This window comes from Centruroides vittatus, unplaced genomic scaffold, assembly GCF_030686945.1.
Source record: "Centruroides vittatus isolate TY-2023 unplaced genomic scaffold, ASM3068694v2 contig_426, whole genome shotgun sequence".
Classification (NCBI taxonomy): domain Eukaryota; kingdom Metazoa; phylum Arthropoda; class Arachnida; order Scorpiones; family Buthidae; genus Centruroides; species Centruroides vittatus.
The window spans coordinates 1,158,994-1,184,525 of NW_027122232.1; the positions used below are offsets into that span (position 1 = coordinate 1,158,994).

Sequence of the window (25,532 nt, forward strand, 5' to 3'; positions counted from 1 at the left end):
GTTTTCATCATATTTTGAAGTATATTTATAAAAAATAAAAATCTTTCAATGTCAATTAAATAGTCATATATATATATATATAAGAGTTTTAAGTAATTTTTTAGTTACTAAATATTTTAAATTCTAAACAAAATTTTATTTATCAGTTAGAAGATAAGAACAGCAGCAACAAAAAACAAAACAGAATATTCTATTTCTTAAAAATAAATACAAATCAATAATATCTCCAGAAATGTCCAATAAATATTAGCAAGGTTGAGGCCAAGTTTTAAACGTGAAAACATGTACGTCAGATGTTCAGCGCCACTTTCCTGTAAGCCTAGAAGTCTGACAATGGTGTTGGGAAAGTCAGTGCAATCATGCTCGACATTCCAAATGCCATTGTCAAACTTCTAGGCTTACAGGAAAGCGGCGATGAACATCCAATGTATACGTTTTCGCGTTTAAAACTTCGGCCTCAACCTCACTATTATGGAATATTTTGTTCTATTCACTTTGGTACCTTAAGGTTATCCTCCCATATATTGCATCATGTATCACTTTGTTTTAACATATCCATTGTACTCTATTGTGTTGCTTACAAAATGCTGTAGACAAGTTTTAATGGATAACTGAGTGAAATAATTAAATCTTTGATATGTGTGAAATTTAGTTAAGATTAATTTATTTCAATAACATTTAAAAATATTTTTCATTTATAAAATCAGAATAACTATTTTTAAGAAACTAAATATGCCATATTATGTTTAACATTACATGATATGCAAATTAGTCTTCAGTTTGAGAATTTGTGTTGATGGAAAAGTTTGTGGAAAATGGATTTGTCATTCAAATTTTGGAATCTGTCTGCATCTGAAGTTGATGATGTTTGTATTCTATCAAAATAAGGTATTTTATATTTTAAAAGCTTTCACAAAAGGATATTAAAATAAAGTTATATTTAGGGTGAATAAAAATCCAAAATGTGAGTGTAACAAAATGAATGTCGGTGTTATATTGGCATGAGGACAAATAGATGGAAATAACAAATTCAACATGGCATAAAAGTACAAAAAAAAAAAAATATATATAATATTCAATACGGAACATCAATAAAACAACTAAATTGGTAAATAGCTTAACTTGTATTGAGAAGATGGCTTCAAATACAAAGTTTCATGAACTACTGATAATTATCTACATACATCAAGGAACACCGGGGATGTAAACAACACTTTCTGGAACCTTTTACTGGTGTTAGACGCAAAACGAAAAACTTTGTTTTGCGTCTAACACCAGTAATGCTGATATTCTGCATGAGAGAAATTCTACGGCACTCTCAACTTACACCACCGATCCGGACATCGAAGCAGCCCTCAACCAAGCCAGGCTTATCATCGCATCGCCTCACCCTGAACATCTGAGGTGATTGGAGGCTATCTCCATTTACAAACACAGCCGCACCGCCACCTGCATTAATTATAAAGAGGAACTCAATTTGTCCACCGCCTGGCAGACCCTCATCGACACGGACCTTTAATCGCCATCTACTTGCACCGTATGCGCATGTCTGACCAGCTGCATCATGAAGCATTCGATTTCAGTTTAAAAATAACTCGTTCTTTTATTCGATCTGCGTTCCTCGTTTTTTACCGTCTGAAGAAGAACTACAAAGTTCAAAAACGTTAACGGAAATTTTTCGTTTTGTGTCTAACACCGGTAAAAGGTTCCAGAAAGTGTTGTCTACTGATAATTATTTGTAAAAAAAATGGCAAGCCTATGAAATAGGTTCTAAGTGAAAGAAAGTAAATTGTATTATGTATTACTTCTTAAATTTTAGAGTTTTAATGTAACAATAATAACCAAAATCATTAATAGTACTATTTTAACAAAATTTTGAAAAATTTCAAATAAATTTTGAATTTGTATTTTTGATAAGTGTATTATTTTGTCTCTGACACAAAATGATGTTAGGCAATGCAATGCAACATTGAAAAGTGACATGCAAGCAATACAACATGTAAGAGGATGACTCACAAATACCATCAATTTGCTAAAGTCACTTAATTGTTCTTTACAATAAACATAATTCAAAACTAATTAATTAAATTTCAAAACTCTCAAGATGCAATTATATATGTATGTGAAAATGCACAGTATAGCAACATATTTAAGTTTTAATAATGTTTAACAAAAATTTATAAAATAGTAAAACAATAAAAAATATAAATAGTAAAACAGAATATATAATTATAATTACATATATCATCGTTTGGTTATATCTAGCATTATGTTATCTGCCTTAATTTAATTGTTAAAAGTGTTATAAATTTTATTTGTTAAAAGACTAAATTATTGTTGTTAAATAATTACCTTATTTCCTGTAATTACTGAAGAAGGAAGAAATTTATGTAAGCCAACATCTCTTTCTAAATATTCAAAATTAGACTTTTTATCTAATGCTACATGAGTCATATCTTTGAAAAACCTCCTGTAAACAATTAAGCAAAGCATTTTAAAATTTAATTAAATTACTCAAAAAATAATTAAATCGCTGGAAAAACTTTTACCTGATTTCTATACAGCAGAGTTGCAAAGCTAAATCTTGATCAATACCAGATTCTAACCTTAAATAATCATTTTTCACCTTTAAAAGTAAAAATTTTAAATACAAGTATTAGAAACTTTTATAATTTTTTACATAAATATTAATTTTAAATATTTATTGTCTGTTAGAAAAATAAGTAATTTATATCATTTCACAGTAAGATATTCTGCTACTTTTAAAGTTGTTTATAATAATTTCTAGCAACTTACTATTGAAGACTTCTCAAACAATAAATATTTCCATAATAGAAATCTCAATATGCAGTAAACAAAGCATAGAGATGATGATCATACTCCTTACCAACTCCGTAATTATCATCAAAATAAACATGTTTAATCCAGCAAATTTTCAACTTTTTAACATTGAAAAATTCGGTTAACAAATGTTCATATTCTTTGATAGTAATTTTAAACCAAAATTAGCAAAGTGGGCATTAAATAAAAAGATGTACATAAGGAAATACAAAAAAATAGGACTGGCATCTGGGTGTGAAATATCCTAACAGCTGCATTGAAAGCACATAATGTATTAGCATATATGATTTAATTAAGCTAACAATGACATTCACAAAAACTGTTTTAAAACAATGTTAGCTAGTTAATGCAGTTCACTATTTCTTCCTGCTAATAAAGATGAACCCACATATCAATGGTTTAAAAATGGTTTGTAGAACATGACATCATTAACTTAAAGTTTCAAATCTCAAACTTACCAAAATTCAATAGGTTAAGTATTTTGAAATTATCATTTTAGAATAAATTTTAAAATACTAATTCAAAACATTTATCAAGTATGATTTCACTAAATCACAAATAAAAATCTCAAAAAGAAATCTTCAATCAGAAATCTTAAGAACCAATTCTTTGCCAGTTTCAAACAAACTTGTCATACATCTCACTATCATTAATAAAACTCAATGTCATCATTTTTCTTATTAACTAGCCATCTCTGAGGTTGTCATTCACTGATATTTTTACTATACTCAAGGAAATATCATTACAGGAAGATAATGATATTGCACTGTATCGAATTAGTGCAAATATACTGTAAATACCCCCTTTTTTTTTATTGTCTTCAAAACTCGTTTGAATTGAGTTTGAATGGTATGAATATCTGGCATTGTTGTTAAATACTAGTTGGTACAAATTTATTCCTTGCTGGATGAGGAACTTGGCACCAGGGCCACTTTACATCTGTTTGATCATGCAATACTACAAATCCATATAAATATAAGTACAGGGTTCAAAGTCCATACACTCCCTATAACTTTTAAACCACCTGTCATAGTGCCACAAAAGTAATTGGTACCAACAGGAAATTGGCCATGTGCATAATCCATTGAATGTGATTTTAGTATTCCTACTGACAAAATATCAAACTAAAGAAAACTATGATAACTCAAACTAATACAGATAAGAAATGAGTCCAATTACAAAATAAAGATCATTGTTTATTTTGTGAAAAACTTTACTTGGTTCAGCTGGAAAACTTACAGGAAAGAGCAAACACATTAAGAAAGTGTTAGTGGAAAACAATTTCTAGCAGCCAGCCCATGATAGCAACAGAAAAGCAGCTGCAACTGTACAACAAACAATTGGTTGGATGTTATTCCTTTGAATGCATTGCCTTGCATATGGTTTAAACATGATGATTGTCCTGCCACAAAACACTTGTTTTTGTCTTGCACATTTAGCAACAGTGTTATTGGATATGGTGGTTGTACGGAAAGGACCACCATGTTAACCTGATTTAACACCAATGGACTTCTTTTAAGGATACCTGAAAACTCAAGTATATGCTACAGAATCTTCCAACATAGCAGATTTAAAGATAGAAGCATTGTCAATGCCTGTAATTCCTACAATACTTTATACTATACAAGATGAAGTTCTGTCCTGAATCCAGAAGTGCATTGTTGTTGATGGCACACAATTGAACGCTATGTACAGTCAACTATATGGTAAGTGAGTTGTACAAACTTTGCCTTACATAGATGTTGTTTTATGCATAAATGTTCATTATTTTCTTAGTGTTTACTGCTCTTTCCTGTAAGTGTTTCTGCTGAATCAAGTACAGTTATGTACTTGATTCAGCAGTTTTGTAGTTGTACTAAATAAACAATGTTCTTTCATTTTGTAATTAAAACTTTTGGCCTATCTCTGTTAGTTTCTGAGTTAGTTTTCTTTAGTTCCATATTTTGATGCTATGGACACTAAAATCACATTCAATGGATTGTATATACAGTAGAGCAGGGGTCCCCAACCTTTTTGTACCTAAGAGCACATTCTAGAATACCGGCCAGACAATGGGCACCATTTATTTTTCAAGGTTAATTTATACTTGGACATAGTTAATAATACATACACATAATGTACAGAAAACATTTAATTCCAAAAATGTAATAAAACATACACAAAACTATTAACAATAATTTTTACAAAACAAGTAATTACTAAACAATGCATACAAAATCTACAGAGTATAAAAATTCTTTATAAAAAATATAAATCTGAAAGTAAATGTGATTTTTGGCATTGCATTTCATTGGCCATTGCTTCATAATTAGAAGAGTATGATGATATTCCTGCTCGTAAGCAATCGTCAAGGTGTTCATCTGTAAGTCGTGATCTGTACTTTGATTTTATGATATTCAGAACAAACCGGTTTATTTCATTTCAGGTATGGGAAATTTGGTTGGTGAAGATTTGACGGAGGGGAAAAAGAGATCGGTCGCATTTCGCTTTGTGCTTTTATCTGTGTTGGACGCCATTTCTACTTTTGAGTGGTTAATCATTAAAAATGAAAAAACTTTTACATAGCATTTTATTGAAAACCAAAATATTTTTATTTTTATCGTGGTCTCACAGCGGCGGGCACACGTAAAACGATCGGCGAGCGCTATGGTGCCCGCGAGCATAGGGTTGGGGACCACTGCAGTAGAGCATCGATTATCCGACTCAATTGGGGACTGGGGTTGGTCGAATAACTGAAAAAACGAATAACCAAAAAGTGTGAAAAAATACATTATTAGTATAGTATATTAGTATATCCCATGTAATTAGTATATTAGTATATCGCTATTAACCTACTTCAAGTTGAATTTTCATTGATGTTAAACCTAACAAATTTTTTTTTTTAAATAATAATCGTCGCTATTGTATCGTTAAAAATTATTTCTTTATTTTGCACAAAATAAATACAGTACTGTACTGTATATTGAAAAATATAAACCAAAAAAAAATATATTCAGGTTACATATTTTACATAAAGTAGGCTTATACATTAGAAAAAAAGTCCAAAATTTTCTTTTGCTTCACAGCTGACACTCTTTTTTTGCCACTAAATCTCGCACACGTTTTAAAAACAGCAATTGGATAGCGTCATTAAATAAGCCTCATTTAAATACTGGCCTCCCTTTCATGGTCGAGCCAGTGTTGTCAGTAAAACATGCAAAAATTTAACAAAAATAATATTAAAGCAGCCAAGACATAGCCAAATATTGTAGCGCCACATCACTAGCAAACATTTGAATTTGCCAACTAGAGCACGGTCGATTAATCAATGTGACGGTTGATTGGGGGGGGGTCAGATAATCGATGCTCTACTGTAGTCACTTTCCTTTAGGTGGTGAGTGCTACAATAGGTGATTTAAAAATTATGGATATATGGACTTTGAACCCTGTATAATAAAAGTGCAAAATTGTGAACTTCTATTATATTGAAGTTCACAATTTTACTTTTTCAATATAATGTTTTATTTTTATCATTTAATTATTTAAATCATAAGTACTTAATTAAGAATGTTTTTTGGTGCCCCTTGATGACAATACTTGTTTGCTGTGCACACACTGCACTCTCGTTTGCAGCAGTCCTATCTGCTTCCAATAAAGTTTCCTAGATAATGTTACACCACAAATGTGTTATCACAAACAAAGTTTAAGGTTGTTTTTAAATAATTCTAGTAACCAGTCATATGTTGAAAGGCATCCCAAATAATGCAAATTTTAAGATTGAATAAAGATAAAATACATGACTGCAATGAAGAAGTTTATCTCATTAAGCTAGTCATAATAATTCTGATTTATTCCATTGGAGTAAATCAGAATTATTATGCATTCAGCTACAGAACAATAACAAGAATTTTAGAATATTTACATATACTGTGTCTAGTATTAGCACAGCCCATGAGCATTAGATACTAATACAAAAGTTTTCTGAAATAAGCTTGTTTCAATTATGAATTTACATGGATTACAGGTTTTTCGAACAACTATATATTTATTAGATTATCATTGATTAAGGATGCACCAATTAATCAATAAGTAATCGGCCATATCCCCGATTAATCGGTATCGGCCATTTTTGCATTTTAATATTTTTGTTAGAATGTTATGTATAAGGCTAGTAATAAAAAATAATATATATATAACAGAAATTTATTATTTATTACATGACAAACTAAATATTTTAAAAAATATTAACTTAAATTATTTCTTTTATCAACACATATCATAAGGTATAATATAACCTATTCAAAACTATCTTTTATTTAAAGTTTAAACTTTAAATATATAAAACAAATAAAAATTTAATATTCAAACTTTATTACCCTTAAGTTGTAATACAAACATATGAGAATTTCACCATTTTCAAGGCATAGCCTATTTCTTGCCGGCTCATAAATGTTACCTCCAGTGCTGAAAATTCTTTCACTTTCAATGGAAGATGCTGGGGCACTCAGATATTTCATAACTATTTTGCTCAAATTAGGAAAAAATTCTTTTGAACTTCTCCACCACAAAAATGGGTCACTATGTCTTTGTATAAGAGTAAATGTAAATATTTTTCTAATTCTTGATTGAAACATTTGTTCATTTGATTCATTCTTTCTTCCTTTTTAGAAACATGCTCTTATTCATTCTTTCATTTATTTCAAATAAATTAGAAAAACTTGGAGATTATCCTCCATCTTGATCATCTCCAGAAGTGGAAGATTCGGAATTTAATTCTTTTTGAGATTTTGAATTATCAATGTCATCTAAGCTATCGATTGTCCATCTTTTTATTTCTTCTACCATATCTTTCTTTTGAAATTTCATTTTGAATCTTGAATCTTTATTAGATTCAATAAGGATGACAATCATAAGGACTTGTTTTCTATATATGCTGAAAATCTTTTTTTTATTGAATTTTCTAGTTCTTCTATTGTGGTATTAATGCCACTAATGGAAATACTGCTCTTTACTTTTGATAATAAGAATAATTTCAGTGTCTCTATTGTGTGAATTATTGAAGATGAGGTGGTTTCTCGGTTGCTGACTTCCACAGTAATTTCTTCAAATGGTTTTAAAATTAGAACAATTTTTTCAATGAGAGACCACCGATATGTACGCAACTTAGGAATTTTATTATCTATAGCAGGGATGAGCAACACGCGGCCCGTTAAACATGTTTATGCAGCCCGCCAAGCATTTCTAAAATTGAATTTATTTTATCGACTTTCTCCCATCAATATATTGTTATAAAATTAATTATAATAAAATGGTAGTACATACTAAACCGAAACAATTTTTTGTGACGAGTTACTCACTTGTCGGCCACTTGTTTAAACATGCAATATGAATGCGCCGCGTCTGTGCTTGTTTGTGTTTGCTTCTGTCACACAATCAGTCAGACTGGTAAGCTGTTAACTAGCAATTTTAGCAATTCTTGTGTTTCTTGAAAGGCGTGAGTGCAATATTATTGTCAAAAAGGTAATATTAGAGTTTTTTTTAATTCAAAATTAAGTTTTCCTACAAATTTTTTTAACTTTCAAATTTTTAATCCCATAATAGCATGTCGGAAAAGCAAACAAAAAAAAAACAAAAAAAAAAAAAAAAAAAAAAAAAACGAAAAATTGCGGATTAGCACAGGCATTTCCAAGAAAAGTGGAAATTTGATTATTTTTTCACTTTCATCAAAGATAAAGCTGTATGCTTAATATGCTCAGAGACTGTGTCAACATTAAAAGAATATAACATAAAAAGGCATTACGATACAAAACATGAACAACAATATAAAAACTTAACAGGACAACTCCGAATAGATAAGCTTAATCAAATGGAGAAAAACTTGGGAAACCAACAGGCTATTTTTAAAAATCAAGCTATTTTATCAAATACGGCAGTAAAGGCTAGTTTTGTTGTCAGTCAAATACTGACAAAAAAATGAAACCCTTTGTGGATGGAAAGATGATAAAAGAATGTCTAACTGCTGTTGCAGAAATAGCATTTCCTGATAAACTAATGTTTGAAATAATATTTATTTTATCAAGATTCACCATTGCAAGGAGAATTGAAGACTTGTCCGAAAACATAGCAACAACGCTTCATGAACGCATTGCAAAATTCAAATAGTGTTCTTTGGCACTTGATGAGAGTTGCAATATTAGCGATACAGCACAACTGGCTATATTTTTACATGGTATTGACACCAAATTTAATATTACTGAAGAATTGGGTTCACTGATTCCAATGCAAGGAACTACAACTGGCAAAGACCTGTACGATGAACTAAAGTCTGTGTTGGAAAATTTTTCAATTTCGTTAGAAAAGATTATTGGTATATCGACAGATGGAACACGAGCAATGTCAAGCATGGAGGTAGGAATATTGGGAAGGCTATTTCAAGACATTAAGAAGGTCACAGGATTGTTATTCGTTAATCACTGCATAATTCACCAGAAAAATTTGTGTGCAAAAAGATTGAGTTTGCCAAATGTCACAGTACCAATAATTAAACTAATCAATTTTATAAAGTCGCGCGCATTAAATCACCGTGAATTTAAAGAATTCCTGAAAGATTTAGAAAGTGAATGTGGCGACATGGTTTTTAATACCGAAGTATGTTGGCTTAGTAGAGGTGCAATGCTAAAAAGAGTATACAACTTAAAAAGCGAAATACAATTGTTCTTGGATATGAAGGGATATGACTTTCCTCATTTTGGTAATAAAGAATGGATGTGCGATTTTGGGTTTCTTATCGACATGACTCAGCATCTCAATGATCTTAATGTGGAACTTCAAGGCAAAGGACAGTTTATTCACAATTTGTATGATAAAATTCAGGGCTTTGAGCGCAAATTAAAATTGTGGAAACAGCATCTTTTGCAGAATAATGTGTCTCACTTTCCACATTTAGAAAAAGAAAACGTTACTACTTCTCAAAAATACGCACAATATATAGACATTTTAATCAACAAATTTCAATTACAATTTCAAATGTTCAAAGCTGAGAAGACAGCGGTTTCCATGAAAATGTTTTCCTCGCCATTTAATTTTAGTAGAGCCATCTCTTGCGCAAACTAATAATTAGAATAATATATGCTCATATATGCTGGAAGAGGAGATTGGAACGAAGGTCTGGGTAGAGTAACTGGCAACGCATCCGCACGGCAAGCGGGGGTTGGGGTTCAAGTTTGCTTCGGGCTAATTCTTTTCTTCCAGTTTATTCTAAATTATATTATTCTAATTATTAGTTTGCACAAGAGATGGCACTACTAAAATTAACCCGTTCACTTACGGCTGTTGGGTGTGTTTGTACCAACAAGCATCAGTCTTTTTGCCAGTAAAAATTCACCATTGAATAGCAAGTAAAAAATTATCACACAATATTTCCATTAGCTTCAATTTCTTTCACAAAATTTTTTACAAACTTTTCTCCTTGTTTGATGCTTCCTGCTTCTCCAATATCTCTTCCTTTATATATGTCCATTTTCCACTGTCACAGATAGAAAACAGAATAAAATTTGGGGTTATGTCCCCATGCAGAAAAATGGCATGTCTCAGAAACATTTGTCAAAGTTCATTCATTAAATGCCTCACTGTATGGGCAGTTGTCCTATCTAGTTGAAACCATATCATTCAATGGTTTATGCCACAGCTTTGCAGTTCAGGCAATAAAAAATCGTACAACATCCCAACAAAACATTGTGAAGTCACTTACTGGTCATCTCCTTCAAAAAAGTAAGAGCTAATTATGCCAAACATTGCTAACCCACACTATACAGTTACACGTTTGTTGTGCAAGGAATATTGATGGCATTGCCTAGAATTTGTTGACAACCAATAGTGGAAATTCTTTAACACAAACTGAGACATGAAAGCAAACCTCATTGCTCGTCATCATCTCTTAAAAATTCCATTATTGCCTCTGCAAAATTTCTCCAGTTTACCAAGTCATTTTGCTATAGCTCTTGGACAACCATGATCTTATTTTGGTGATAATTTAGGTTTAAGTAAAATTCTTCAAACTGACCTATCTGACATCAATAGAGCATAGTGTATCTTACCACTGAACAATGAGAGCCATTCTACACAGCTTGTCTCATCAGTTCAATGTTTTCACAAGTCCAAACAGTTCATTCACCTCCATGAGCTTTCCTTGGCAATGCTGAATATCATTCTCAGGTTTTGGATCCACTTTAGAATAGGGTTCTGGCTTGGAACTCTGCTGAGATGTACAATATTAAAATGAGTTCAAACTTCTGCTGAGTGAGTCAACAAATCATTACTTTTAAAAAATGTTTCAACAACTTAAGTGTGATGCACTGCATTCTATTGTTATTGAAAAATGGCATCACCTGACAAGTGATACACAGCCACATGGTGATTGGTGTCCTCAAGTATATGTTATACCCTTCCTAAAATAAAACTGATAAACTGATGTATTTATTAATTAACCATCCTATAACGACATACATCCCCGTTGGACCATATATATAAGCATTTTACTACGTTTTGGTTACATTTTAAAAATTGGTTCTGATTGACACTGTAACACAATTTTTGCCATTTAAAATAAATGAGAATTAGCTTCTAGTTAACATTTTCACTTAGAATGTCTGATGTTCAGAAATGGGTTACTGACATTAATTGGGAGATACCTGTACCTACCTATCTCTTTGAATTACATATTGTTTTATTGTGTTCTCTTTGAATTACATATTGTTTTATTGTGTCTTGTTTTTCTTATTCTTATATAGCCTTTATGGTAGATTTTTCAACACAGACGATATTTGCTAGAAGACTTTTTTTATTGCCTTTATGAAGTACAATTTGCATTATATTTTAATAAATAAATGAGGAAAATAATACTTATTAAAAAATTAAAAATAACTTAGGTATAACTTAAGTATTAATATAAAATTTTAGTCTTTTTTTTAAAATACATTTAGTTTTGAACTCTGATATCTGACCACAGATTGTTCTCTACTTTGTTCTAGAATCTTAAATTCATAAAAATTTTATAGATCCTATAGATAAGGCTTCATGAATTAAAGACCACTATTAAAATAATCAAAAAATAATTACTTTTCCTTATTACCTTCAATCAAATAATTAAACCATTTAGAAACATTAAAGTAAACTAAATTCTAATTAAAAGAAATTTCTAAACAATCATCATTACATATTCCAAAACACTGTAAGATGATCATTTAACCATTAAATCATACATACTTGTTCATAGAAATATTGGAATGTGACTTTATCTTTATTGAATAATTCATGGATATCCTCTAGTAAGTATCTAACCCTCAGTTCATATCTAAAAATATAAAGCATTATTATATTATATTCACATATTTATTTTTAATTTTTTCATAAGTAATATACTTTCATTTGAAATAGTTGGCAGTAATCAAAGTTTAAAATAAAATAAAAATATATATTTAAAAACAATATTTTCTCTAATATTGGATTGTTCGGAAAGTAATTTCGTTTTTTCCATAGAAAAATAAACGTAATATTCTTATAATAAATAAATATTTTATTGAATTATATATTGACCATTTTGGTCAAATACCTGTTGTCATTGTTTCTGGTAGTAGCATGATTTCACATTCATAAAAATTTTGATCATTGTTCACAAAAAACTGATCCAAGTGATTTTTGACATTGTCATTTCAAGTAAATGTCTTACAGTTAAAAAAAATTTATATAGACCAGAACAAGTAATAATCTGAGTGTGCCCAATCTGGCAAATATGGTTGGTGTGATAACACATCCCATCTACGCTATAACAGTTTCTGACAAGTTACCAAACCTGTGTGAAATTTGGCATTATCATGGTAAAACACTACACTTTGTTTGTTGATCAATTCTGGCCTTTTCTGTTTGATGATATTACTCAATTTGTTTACTCGATGGCAGTACACTTTCGAATCAATTGTTAAATTGTCTGGTAAAAGCTCAAAAAAAAATTTCTTTAAATTCCACCATAGAGAGCATCTCTCGTTAATAACATGTGAAACCCATATAATCGAGCTTTGAAATGAAACCGATTCATTTTAAGTAATAATAAATGATTCAATTTAACAGATTTAATCTCTTAGTGATTTCACTTGTTGTTATACATGTTGTCAGATTGCTTCAATGAGTACCTTTATTTTGTTCTCATTGGCTTCAAATGGCCATCCAGAATGTGGTGTATCTTCGATATTAGAATTGCCAGAACGCAATTTTGTAAACCAGTTTTGGCACTGTCTTTCTCTCAATACATCCTCTCCAAACATGTACCACAATTGTTTTCTTGTTTGAACAGCATTTTGATTTTTTAGTTATAAAAAAAGCAAAATGTATCGAAAATGATGCTTTCGATTTTCCATATTTGATGGGTCACCAAAAAAAAAAAAAAAAAAACAATTGTACAGAACCAAACAAAATTTTTTACAAATAAGCCTTAAAATGTCAGCTGTTGAAGTATATAATGAAAATGTGGTTTAAAATAAAATTGGCTGGTAAAAATACATCTAATTCCTCTAGTAATAAAAAAACAAAATTACTTTCCGAACAACCCAATAATTATTTATGCAGTTTTCTTCCAATAAGTAATATTTACAAGTAATAAAAATAATACTATAAAAATAATTTTACAACCTATTATCTAAAAGAAATTTCACATTCCCCATTTTTTTTAGATAATGGTTATAAAATCCTAGAAATATTTCAAATATGGTTTAAAGTATATGATAAAAATAGTTTACACAGAGTTTCCATTACAGATCTTGCTATCTGACAAATTCCAAAATTAACTTTGTATTAAATGAGATTAATAGATGGTGCCACATGTAAGTTTGTTTATTCTACATGACCATTCAAAAATACATTTTATATATTTTTTAATTTTCTTTAAAACTTATTTGTTAATTTATTTATTTTAAAAACTATTAAGAATTTTTACATAAAAAAATTAGAGTTTTTTAATTATTTCTAATTTAAAATTCAAACTATTTGCACAGTTTTTTAATATTATAGTTTGTCTTAGAAGCAGTTTCAAAGTTTTTTATGATCAGACACTTATAGTGATATTTAAGAAATTTTAGTATAAAATTCAATAATTTTTTAAACAATTATGTTTTACAAACCTCCATTCATCCAAGGAATTAAAAGATTTATATTTTTCAATCACTTGATACATAGTAGCATCTGGATGCATCCAATATACATCTTCAGAGAGCATATGACTTAAACGAATAGAATATAGGCCCTCACAAGGACGGGGTCCATCTTGTTCGGATAATTTTCCAGTTACTAATTGTATTATACCCTGAAATATAGTTAGCAGTTATTATGACATATTAAAACGACTAATAAAATGTAAAATCAACTGTCTTGTGGTATTACTTATTAAATAAAAAGACAAAACATTCAGTAAAACAAACACTTTCAGCAAACCATCATAATCCAGGTATTGCACTGTATAGCACCAAACTCGCCACTTGGTGATATTTTTATTAAAGTGGCAATAAAAATATAATACTAACGATTTCAAGTGGTGATGAAATTGAATCACAAATCACACTTTTGGAAAAAAGCAAAATGTCGAGCTTCCATACAATGGGAGTCCTGTGCACAACACACAGGGTGTATATACTTTTTGAATCAAACAGATTACTCTGATCATTCAAATCATGTATAGAAGCAAACTGTAGCAATTTGATCAATCTCTATCTGCATATACAAATGCCATCTAAGATCAACTGGATCACTAACAAACTAATCCAAACAGTAGAATTGTTCAGATTGGATAAAAAAAGATTAAAGATGGTGACCACCATGGTTGAAGTCAAGCTTATAGTTGACAGCAAAGAAATATGTTTAACTGTTGACAATGAAAAATACTGTACTTGAAACTTATAAATGACAAGTAAAAACATCATTATTAAAATATCTGATAAACTGATAAGAAAAAATAAGTATTTAGAGACAACTTTGTGAGATTGTATGGCAAGAATGAATGGTGTGGATTCTCCCATTTTGTGAGTAAATTTATTCACAATGTAAATAAGATTCAATCCTAGTTGTATACTTTCTGCCAACTAAAACACATGACAGAAGCAATCTGTATTATGTGACAAAGACTGTTTTAGATGAATTGATTTGTAAGATCAGATCAAAGTATATGCTTCCCCAGTGATTTCATGACATCATGTGGCAAGTTCAGGCAGAAAAGTAAAAAGTGACATTGAGAACCAAAAGCAATTTTTTCAATGTCTCCTAATGCTTCCAGGTTGGGGATTTTTTATTGACTGACAGAAAATTGGGAAAATTTTTGGGGATGACTTCACTTTGTTTTTTTTTTTCAATAGACTAAAACAAAAATTTTGACATGACAGAACCTATGAAACACTGTTTAAACATCATGATCAAATGTGTTATTCAGAATTATTCATTAAAAAATTATTCAAAAATGATTCCTATTGCTAACAAGGGAAGAGCCAGACATTTGGGTCTCTGATTCAAACAAAACCTGATGAGCACATAGCTTTAAACACAAGCAGTTCCTTCTCGAAATAATAGGACCCACTTCTCAAATGTTTCCAAAAATTGGACCTCTGAAAATTTAGGGTTTAGCTTATAAGTCTTTGAAAGTTTTATGTCTCTTGCAGTTATGTGCATTTTTCACCAGATGATCACCTTCTGGTGTTTAAAAACAAAATATTTTATCTGGGTCATTTGAATCATTCTTGTGCATTGTTAGCAGTGAAGATGAATAGCAAAGCTTTCTGTTGCATTCCAAATTGCAATTTCAAACCATATGGGAGCCAAATATAAGTTTTCATCTATTCCCACATGAAAAAATACACAGTGCGGCAATTAAATTCCGGGACTGAAGCTATATCTCAGCAACCAGTAGCAACATCTGTTTAAATTTTATGTCATATGAAGTTTGGACATATATGAACATAACCTAAAACTTTTATTTAAATCGGTTGACATTTATCATTGTTTTTGATATTTTGTTTATCAGTTTATTTTGTTACATGTCGGAAAACAATAATGGAACAACGTGCTGTTATTAAATTTCACACTAAACTTGGCACAAGTGCCACAGAAATGTTCAAAATGATGCAAAAAGTGTATGGAAGCGAGTGTCTATCACGGTCAAAGACTTTTGAGTGGCACAAGCGATTTTTGGAAGGCAGACAATCACTGGAGGACGACAAACGTGTGGGAAGGCCAATAACAATTCGAACAGCAGATTCGATTCAAAAAGTGCAAGAATTTGTATCCAATGATTGCAATGCGACACTGAGAATGATGGAACAGGCATTAAACATTAACAAAGAGACAATACGACAAATTCTTAAAGAAGATTTGTGCAAAACAAAAGTCTGTGCTAAATTTGTTCCGCACACACTAACCCAAGAGCAAAAATTGATGAGACTAGAACATTCCAGAGAGATTGTACGAGCAGCAAATAACAGCTCAACCTTCCTCAAATCAATTGTTACTGGTGACGAGACCTGGTGTTTTCAATATGACCCACAAACAAAACGTCAAAGTGCCGAATGGAAGTCAAAATCATCACCTCAAGCCAAGAAAACACAAAAAGTTCCATCAAAAATCAAGACGATGTTCATTGTTTTCTTCGATAGCAAAGGCATCATCCACCGTGAGTTCGTCCCACAGGGTCAAACAGTTACTGTTGCTTTCTACTTGGGAGTTTTACAACGATTAATGAGAAGAATTCGTCGAATTCGACCAAAATATCGCAATTCTGATGACTGGTGTTTTTTACACGATAGTGCACCGAGTCACACATCATTGATTATTCGTCAATTTTTGGCACGAAATCAAGTCTGTGTGTTGAATCATTCGCCGTATTCCCCCGATTTAGCACCATGTGACTTCTCTTTATTTCCAAAAATGAAAATGAAGTTGAAAGGACGCATTTTTAATGATATTGAAACCATCCAAAGAGAGTCTACGCGCATATTAGAGGCAATACCGAAAATTGAGCTTGAGCAGGCATTTGAATCACTATTGAATCGCTGTAAAAAGTGTATTGAAGCAGGAGGAGAGTATTTTGAATAATTTAATAAAAGGATTTGAATAAAATTGTTTTGTTTCATTTTTATAGATCCAGTCCCGGAATATAATTGCCGCACTGTGTAATTATTCAGAAATCAGGAAAGCTCCTAAATATAGCCGAAGAAAGAGTGAATTTGACTGTTGAGAATTGACAAATAAAGTTTCCTGATTGTCCAGCTTTACATGAACAAGTTATGCTGTCAATTTTAAAGGATTTTTCCTTAAAGTTTAAAATGCCAGTATTTTGTGTGGGATACAAGGTCAGATTTAAGTCCTAAGATGAGGCCCCTTACCAACCCTTCACAATTTTAGAAGTCAATCATAAAAAGAAAAGAATTAACATAAACATATTAATTAAATACTACACAAAATAAAAAGAAAAGTATATTTTGTTGGTTTGTAAAAAAATTTTTATTACAAAACTTGACTTCAATTTTCTTTTTTGTAGAAATTTTTGAGACCCCTTGAAACTCAAGGTCCTAAGCAACAGCTTACATAACTTTCTTGTAAATTTGGCTCTGTTGAGACAGATGTCAAAGCTGATGTTTTTAACACAAAGAGCACAAATAAGTATAGAACGATCTCACTCATTTGTTTTGATAATACCACATGTAATGACATGTCCCACTAGCAATAGTTGTTCTCTGATAAAATTTCTCAATAAACAGCTACAAACAGCATATCATTATATCAGACAGTAATATATGATTAATTTTACATTGAACCAGCAACCCAGATAAAGTAGCCATTTTGTAAAACTGCAATGCCTTCTTTAGTTTATGAAAAACATGAATAGCTGAGTGGATAAGACACTAGGGCACTGGAACTAGACATTGTAGGTTTGAACTTTCAGAATTTTAGTTTAGCTTTGTTACGTGTAACATTATTATTTTACTGCATCATTAGCATTATTATTACTGTTATTATTCCTCACGTTTAAAGCTTATAAAACAATAAATTGAAAATTGTGACATCCATTTCCTGTTTAGCGAAAACAAACCTCTGCAGATTTAACTCTAACTTTCTTAAATAAGACTTTTATTTCTTCACATTTATTTTCACATATTTTACATACTATGTACTCACAAGCAAATAAGTTTCAGACATTACTGCACATGGACGAAAAGATAAGTGATATGAAAATAGGGTAGCATAGTCACAGCATTTATTTTTTTAATTCTTATTATTATGTCACAATACCACAATATCTGAAAATAAATGTGAAGAAAATTTTATTTAGCAACATAACAGTTAAATCTACAGAGGCTTGTTTTTGATAAACAGGAAATGACATCACAGTTTTTTAATTTCTTGTTTTATAAGCTTTATACAAAAAGAATAATGCTAATGATGCAGTAAAATAATAAAATAATAATGTTATACATTAAAAAAAACTAAACTAAAATGTTAAAGGTTATAACCTACATCATCTCTAGCGTCTTATTCACTCAGTTATTGCTGCTCTGGGACATAAAACTTCCAAAAACTTATAAGCTAAACACAAAATTTTGAGGCCCAATTTTTGAAACCACTTGAAAAGTGGATTCTATTATTATTGAACAAGGAGCTGTTTGTGTTTAGACTACATGCTCACCATGTTTTGTTCAAATTGGAGACCCAAACACGTGGATCTCTCCTCGTAGGTGACAGCATAACATATTACTTTTGCATTCAAGATGCCAAACTGATAAGGCAACAACACCGGCAGTAATAACTAAGAAAAACTGGTGGTGATAAATAATTTGAAGTGGCAAAAAAAAAATTTAAAACTACTGAAATGGTGGCAATATTTTTAAATTTTTCAGAGTGACTCCTAATAATCAGGCAACTGGAACAGAATATAGAATACAAACATTCTAAATACCATACCAATATAGGTGGAATTGTTCATATCCAGGTTCATATAAAGTATCTCTATGCAATTTGGCTATGAAAAAATCCATTTCCTATATTGGTATGACAAAATGCTCACTACTCATATATTAAAGCATAAAAAGCTATCTTGCATAAATAATTGTGTTTTATTAAATGTTTTGTCTTATGTTTAATAAATAACAGCGCAAGACAGTTGATTTTACATTTTCCTAGCCCTGAAATATATATTACTACTATTAACAGACACTAAAAACTGGAATCTAACTTGCTTTTTCAAAATATAAAATTAATTTCTTCGATATAATAAAAAGTCAAAGAATAAAAATTAATTTCTTAATTTTTAATTTACTTTAAAATTTTTAAAATCTTTATTTTCATAAAATTTAAAAATACAGTGGAACCTCACTTAATGAGCATCTCGCATAATGAGTGTTTCACATAATTAGCACATCAAATTTTTAAAAAATGACTCACTTAATGAGCGAAGTTTCACATAATGTGTGACAAGGAGTGGAGAAGTCCCGGATTGTGCACATGCTCCATCATGCTATTATCAGTGACTTTTTTGTTTTCTGCAAATCAAATTTGTATTCCAGCTTGGTTCATTCCATGCTAGAAGAAATGATGACGATTTACGCTCCTTAACAATGTATTTTGTATAATTTTCTTCGAATAAACATTATATGTAAAATATCATATTTACTCACGTATAAGACAATCTCGCATATATGACGAGAGGTGACTTTAAAGATGAAAATAAAGAAAATTAAATTTATTAATACAATTCTAATTTTATTTTGTTTAATTACAAATAAATTATCATCAAATGTACGTATTAAGGCAAACAACAGTGTTTCCTTGACGCTATCACCTTTTGTCTACTGTCTCTAACTCGCCCTCAGAAGCTTTGTTACAATTCTCCTCTTTTTCACTCTTACTCCACAAAGCATCATCCTCTGATCTGTCGAGTGAATTTAAAATGCAGTATTGCTTTTCCACACATCTGATACCCATGTAGCAAAACCAAAACATTATAATACACATGACAAACAAAAAATTTTATTTTTAATTATTCAGAATGTACAAATATTCATTAAAAAGACCAATTTAACAAATATGAAATAACTATATTTATAATCATTACTAAGTGACCAGCTATTTTCAAATCATCTCTTTAAAAGCGACATTCACCTTGACCTCGATAGCACTCTGCTATAATGGCAGCATGAACTATACACAGTTCACAAAAATAATTGCAAAAACACAAAGAATCCTTTGCTTGCGCATATAGAACAACCTAGGTTTTTGAAGCAGTGAAAAATAAATAAAAACCTCATCTTATATGCAAGTAAATACGATATTTGAGTATTTTTTCGGAATGGAATGCATTATCATATTTTACATTAATTTCTATGGGAAAAATTGTTTCACTTAATGAGTGTTTTGCATTACGAGTAAGATTCTGGAATGAATTATGCTCATTAAGCGAGGTTCCACTGTACCTCTTGTTATCTGGTTAATATCCAGATATAAAACAAAATAATTATCTAAAAAGATAGATCTTAGAATTAAAAAAATATATAAGGTTTTGATTAATAAACAAAACTAATAATATATAATGTAACTTATAATACAACCATTTTGTATATGATTGAGTTTCAATATAGCATTTATACAAGAATTTTTAAAATTCACTATAAAAGAAGTAAAAGTCTCTCATGTGAACAGAAACATTTTTCCAATATGACTGCAAAAGTTAAAATAATTTTCTGAGATTCAAAAAATACATTACTACTTTAAAGGATAACATTTTTGTACAGTACATAAATATTATATGAAATCATTAAATTATTTGAAGCAGAAACAAAACAAATTTGATTACATAGATTAAATACAAGAAATCCTCAATCCATGCAGTTAATTGACTCCACAAATATGTTGCATGTATTGAAATTGCACATATCAAAGTTATCAATCAATGAGAAATAAATTACATCACTAAGTTGTTGTTTGAAATTGTAATTTTTACATTCATATTTGCTTGGGCAAAGTAAAAACATCGAAAATAAAGAAATCAAATTTTAAAAAATACTTAGTGAAGAATTAATTCATTAAAGATTTTAGAAAAAGTACAGTGTAGTTGCACACACATCAAAACGACTGGAAAATAACACAAACAATTATTTATTGTGACATCGTCACAATGCCAGGTTACAATTTTTAATTATATTTTTAATTTATTTAACTTAATAAGTATGCTCTCCACCTCAAATTATTAGTAGTGTCTTGCCCCTGTACATCGTACTTTTCCATTAGCAATGGAGTCGTGCCAGTCATCTATAACTCTTTTCAGGGGAAAATTTTTGAATTGCAATAACATGCCTTCCAGTTTGCATTGGAAGTTCATATATAGTTAATCATGGCCTCCTGCCCTAAACTTTCCATGTCTGGTCTCATCTTCCATCTATCTAACTGTTCTTGAGTTTAAGGAAAGAGAAGGACAGACAACAGTGGTAATTTATAGGTTTACAATTTTTTTCAAATTGTAGCCCAATTAAAGATTAATTATAATGTGTTTAGCCTAACCACTAAAGTAGCATGAAAAAGCAAAGTGAGTAAAAAATTTTAAAAAACTCATGCAAAATATTTATCAGACATTGCCTGTACAGTTGCTGTCTTATTTATTTTTTCACAAAGTTTCCTGTAGAAGCTGAAAAATTATAACAAATATTTGCAGAAATTGCACTAAATGTGAAAAAAAACCCCAAATAAGAGTACTGCACTAGAAAAACTAAGTCTCACTTCTCCCTAGTAACTAATGGTAATCAGGAATGGAGGGAGGATGAGGAATCAGTTTAGCATTATTAACTCTGAGCACCAATGTTAAACTTCCTTGAGAACACACTTGCATTAGCCAAAACCTACACTAATAAAAATTGCATAAACTGAGAGTTATTTGTAATATACATGTATATGTTACAGCCAAAGCCCAAAGTTCGGGCAGTTTCCAAATTGGCTGGTTATTTCGCACTTTGGCCAAGAGGATTGGCCAATGTCCGATGTACTTGAAATGACCAGTGTATATGCTACTTTGGCCAGCTATTTGGCAAAGTGGTGGGAAATTTCTGGCCAAAATTTGATGTGCTAATGCAAGACTGTCCAGTAGGTGGCACATCTTTCACTTCTGATGTGATGGTGCTGTGCACATGCTAGCAAGGAAGGTGCCATGTTGTGACAATAATATTCCATATGTCTGCTGCTTTTCAGAGAAGGTCCTACTTCTGTGACTTGTTCTTATTATTATGACATAACAGTTTCATTGAGAGTACTGTATTCCTTGTATTTCTATAGTTTTCTATATGAATACTTTGAGTCTAAAGGTTAAGTCATAGAGCACGTATAATATATGTTGTGGGGTAAGTGTGATGACACACATTGCTGGAAGGAGCATACAGTAATTATGCTGAGGTTAATAAAGGATTGTTTGCTACAACACATTTTCCTTTAAAGGAGCATATTAAATTAGCAACAGAACACAATTTACTGGGGCTGTATCTTATGTAACAATATTACAATTTCAAACATTCATAATTGTTATTCTATAGGTTGTCCCATAGCTACTTCTGATGGGACAAATATGCTGAGTGAAGTTTGACAGCATGTAAATGCAGAACTAACATTTGATATGAAAATCAAGTTCTCAGGTACTTTTGAATGCATTGCTGCAAGTAAAAACAAATAATAGCAGGATCCTCATCACAGACAAATATGGCACTTTTATAAAGGACATTAAACAGGCAAAAGCAAAGCAGAAAAAAGAAAGTGTTTATTATCATTGACTAAAAAAATATGATGATGTTGAAGTTGATGGCAAAGAAACCCCTATTATGCCAATAACAGGGCACAATAGCGATATTTTGTACTATGTGCAACAGAAGAATTTTTTGACATATTGCACGATACCCACTTGAAAATTAGACATGGAGGTCACACACGGATGGAAAAGGAGATACAAAGTACAAAAATGTCACCAAAGAAGTCATTACCTTGTACCTCTGCTTATGCAAGCCATTTCAGGCCAAATTGTCAAATCCCAAAAAAAGTCTAATTTCTAAACCTTTGATATTTAAAGAATTTAACTCAAGATGCCAGGTAGATCTTACACACATGCAAAGTAACCATGATGGCAAGTACAAGTTTATACTCAATTATCAGGACCATTTAGCCAAGTTTATATCATTGCAACCTCTGAAAAGCAAAAGAGCAGAAGTTGCTTACCAGCTACTTGATATCTCACGACTATAGATGCTCCAAGTGGGCTTCAATCAGATTATGGGAGAAAATTTGCAAACTAAGTTATAAATGAACTAAAGAACATGTGGCCTGAACTGAAACTAGTAAAAAGAAAACAGGCATAACCAATACCAAGATTCCATTGAATTTGCCAACCTGGACGTTCAGAATATGACAATGACATGGATGCAGACAAATAAATCAACACATTGGGCTAAGTGTCTCCAATTTATTTAATTCATGAAGAACCATTCTTTTCACCAAGAAATTCAGAAGTTGCCCTATGAGGCAATGTTTGGCCACAAAACAAAAGTGGGGCTTAGAACCTCAAATCTGACCAGAGAGGTTATAGATAACTTACTTACAAACGACCATGACTTTTTTCTTCCAACTTTGGCCAATCGCCCCATGCCATTCTGCAAACTGGCTGGCCAAATCCCAAAAATCAAGAAAAGATCAGACACTGGCCAGTCAATTTACAGCAATATTGGCCATTTTCTGATTTGGCTGAACACTTCCTGCTTTGGCCAATTTCAGGCTTTGGCTGTGATATATACATAAACAATACATACAGATAATTGCTGATTAATGCACTTTCAATTCACATTTTTCATTTTAACACAGTTTATCACACTGTGATATCACACTTCTGCATCAAAATCCTCCTGTGAAAGAAAATGTGATTTTTTTTAAATGTATTTTAGTGTGCTGAATATGAATCTGAAATACAAAATCCATTACCCACAGTTTTTTTAAATACTACTTTTTTAAAAAAAATGCCTCTTTTAGACAAACTTTCTGTTACTGTTGTTTGAATAAAATACAAAACCCGAGAAATTATATTTGCTTAAAGTCAGGAATCATTTTAAAAGGACCTTCCTGGGTCAGAATGCTATACCTTAGTAGACACAGGTAAAAGAAACTTACTACAACATAAAGGTAATGCTGGACAAGATAAAATACAATGAGCATTAGTAGAATGTGTGTGTTGACCTCAAAGTTTGTTGCAATGCTAACAGGTCTTCAAAGACACACTAAATACATTAATAATTAAAAATCAATCTATATAGAATTAAATTCTTTCATATACAAAAACAACCATCTACAGTGATATTCAAAATTTGAACTATTGAATAGCAAATGTATTGCTAATTAGATCATCTATAATATATTTTTCTAATCATCATATTTTTGACTGGTATATAATAATTACAATGATTTGTTACTGACTACAATGACTAGTATGGTTTTACTTTAAAAAAAGTAATATTATTTTGGAATTGATTTGTATAATTATTAGAAGACAGGATACTAAATCTTCCTATTTCTGACCACTCTTGGGAAAAATCAAAAATAACCACATATGGGAGGTAAAGACACAAAACAGAGGATGCCATTTATAACCTTTATTTCAACACACAGTATTACTGAATTTGCAATAACTTATAAAGACAAAAAGAATGTTTATTCAAAATTTAAAATTCAAGCAAGTAAATTAAAAACTAAGTTCTAATTCCTTTAATGATAAAGTTACTGTTTTATCAAAAAATTTTAATATGTTATTAATAGCTTGATTGAATCAAATCAATGAATTCAAATTTCAATAACACTCAAAGATCATCATCATAGATTTTGTGAACACACCTTAGGCATTCAAAGTAATGCAGACTTTGAAGGCTTTTGAATAAAGTCAAATGTTGCAATTGTATTAATATATCATAATTTATTAATAATTCTACAGCTACAATTAGACGTTATTAGTTTGTGATGTCTTAAAATTATGAAGAGAGGTTCAAATGCAGCCTCTTCAACCTTCAAATTTCCGGTACACAATGACGAAAGTTAAGGAACTAACATTTTCGATTCTCCACAGAGATCTTTGTCAAGTTCATTGACGCTTGCAAGAGAGGTTCCCAATCTTCTGTGCTTAGGTTCTGGATCTTAACATGCTGACTGCCAACTACAAATTCTGATAGTTGGCAGTCAACAAACAACAATCGAACAACAGGCATCATCTATAAGATAACTCATGCTGTCTGTTGTGTTTTGCCAGATAACTAATAATTATTTACCATGGGAATAGTCATTATAACTGATTAGTGGGCATCAGAAATAAGAATGATGCATCAATTGAGCACTATAGAATTAACTATAAATAAATTTAAAATGTGATGCAAGTTTTCCATTTTGATTGCCAGATATGAATATTTTCAAAGTAAATATACTACCAAAGTGACTAACTTGTGCTTGGAAAATGAACGATAAATCCATTTTATGTCAAATAAGGAAAAGTTTATTGCAAAAATATTCAAAAACATTAAAAAAATAAATATATATTAAAAATAAATAATTTGAGTAATATAAATAAATTTTATATTTATTTATTTATTTATATTACCCAAATTATTCTGCCACTGTCTGGA

At 30.6% G+C, this 25,532-nt stretch overlaps 1 protein-coding gene across 1 annotated transcript in view; it reads right to left on the bottom strand.

Moving 5' to 3' along the window:
- Positions 1–25,532, bottom strand: part of LOC136976879 (focal adhesion kinase 1-like) — a 128,436-nt gene that overhangs the window by 66,054 nt on the left and 36,850 nt on the right. The window contains 4 exon segments of the mRNA XM_067272250.1: positions 2,353–2,470; positions 2,550–2,626; positions 12,085–12,172; positions 13,992–14,173. Of these exon segments, the coding sequence (XP_067128351.1) occupies positions 2,353–2,470; positions 2,550–2,626; positions 12,085–12,172; positions 13,992–14,173 (465 nt within the window).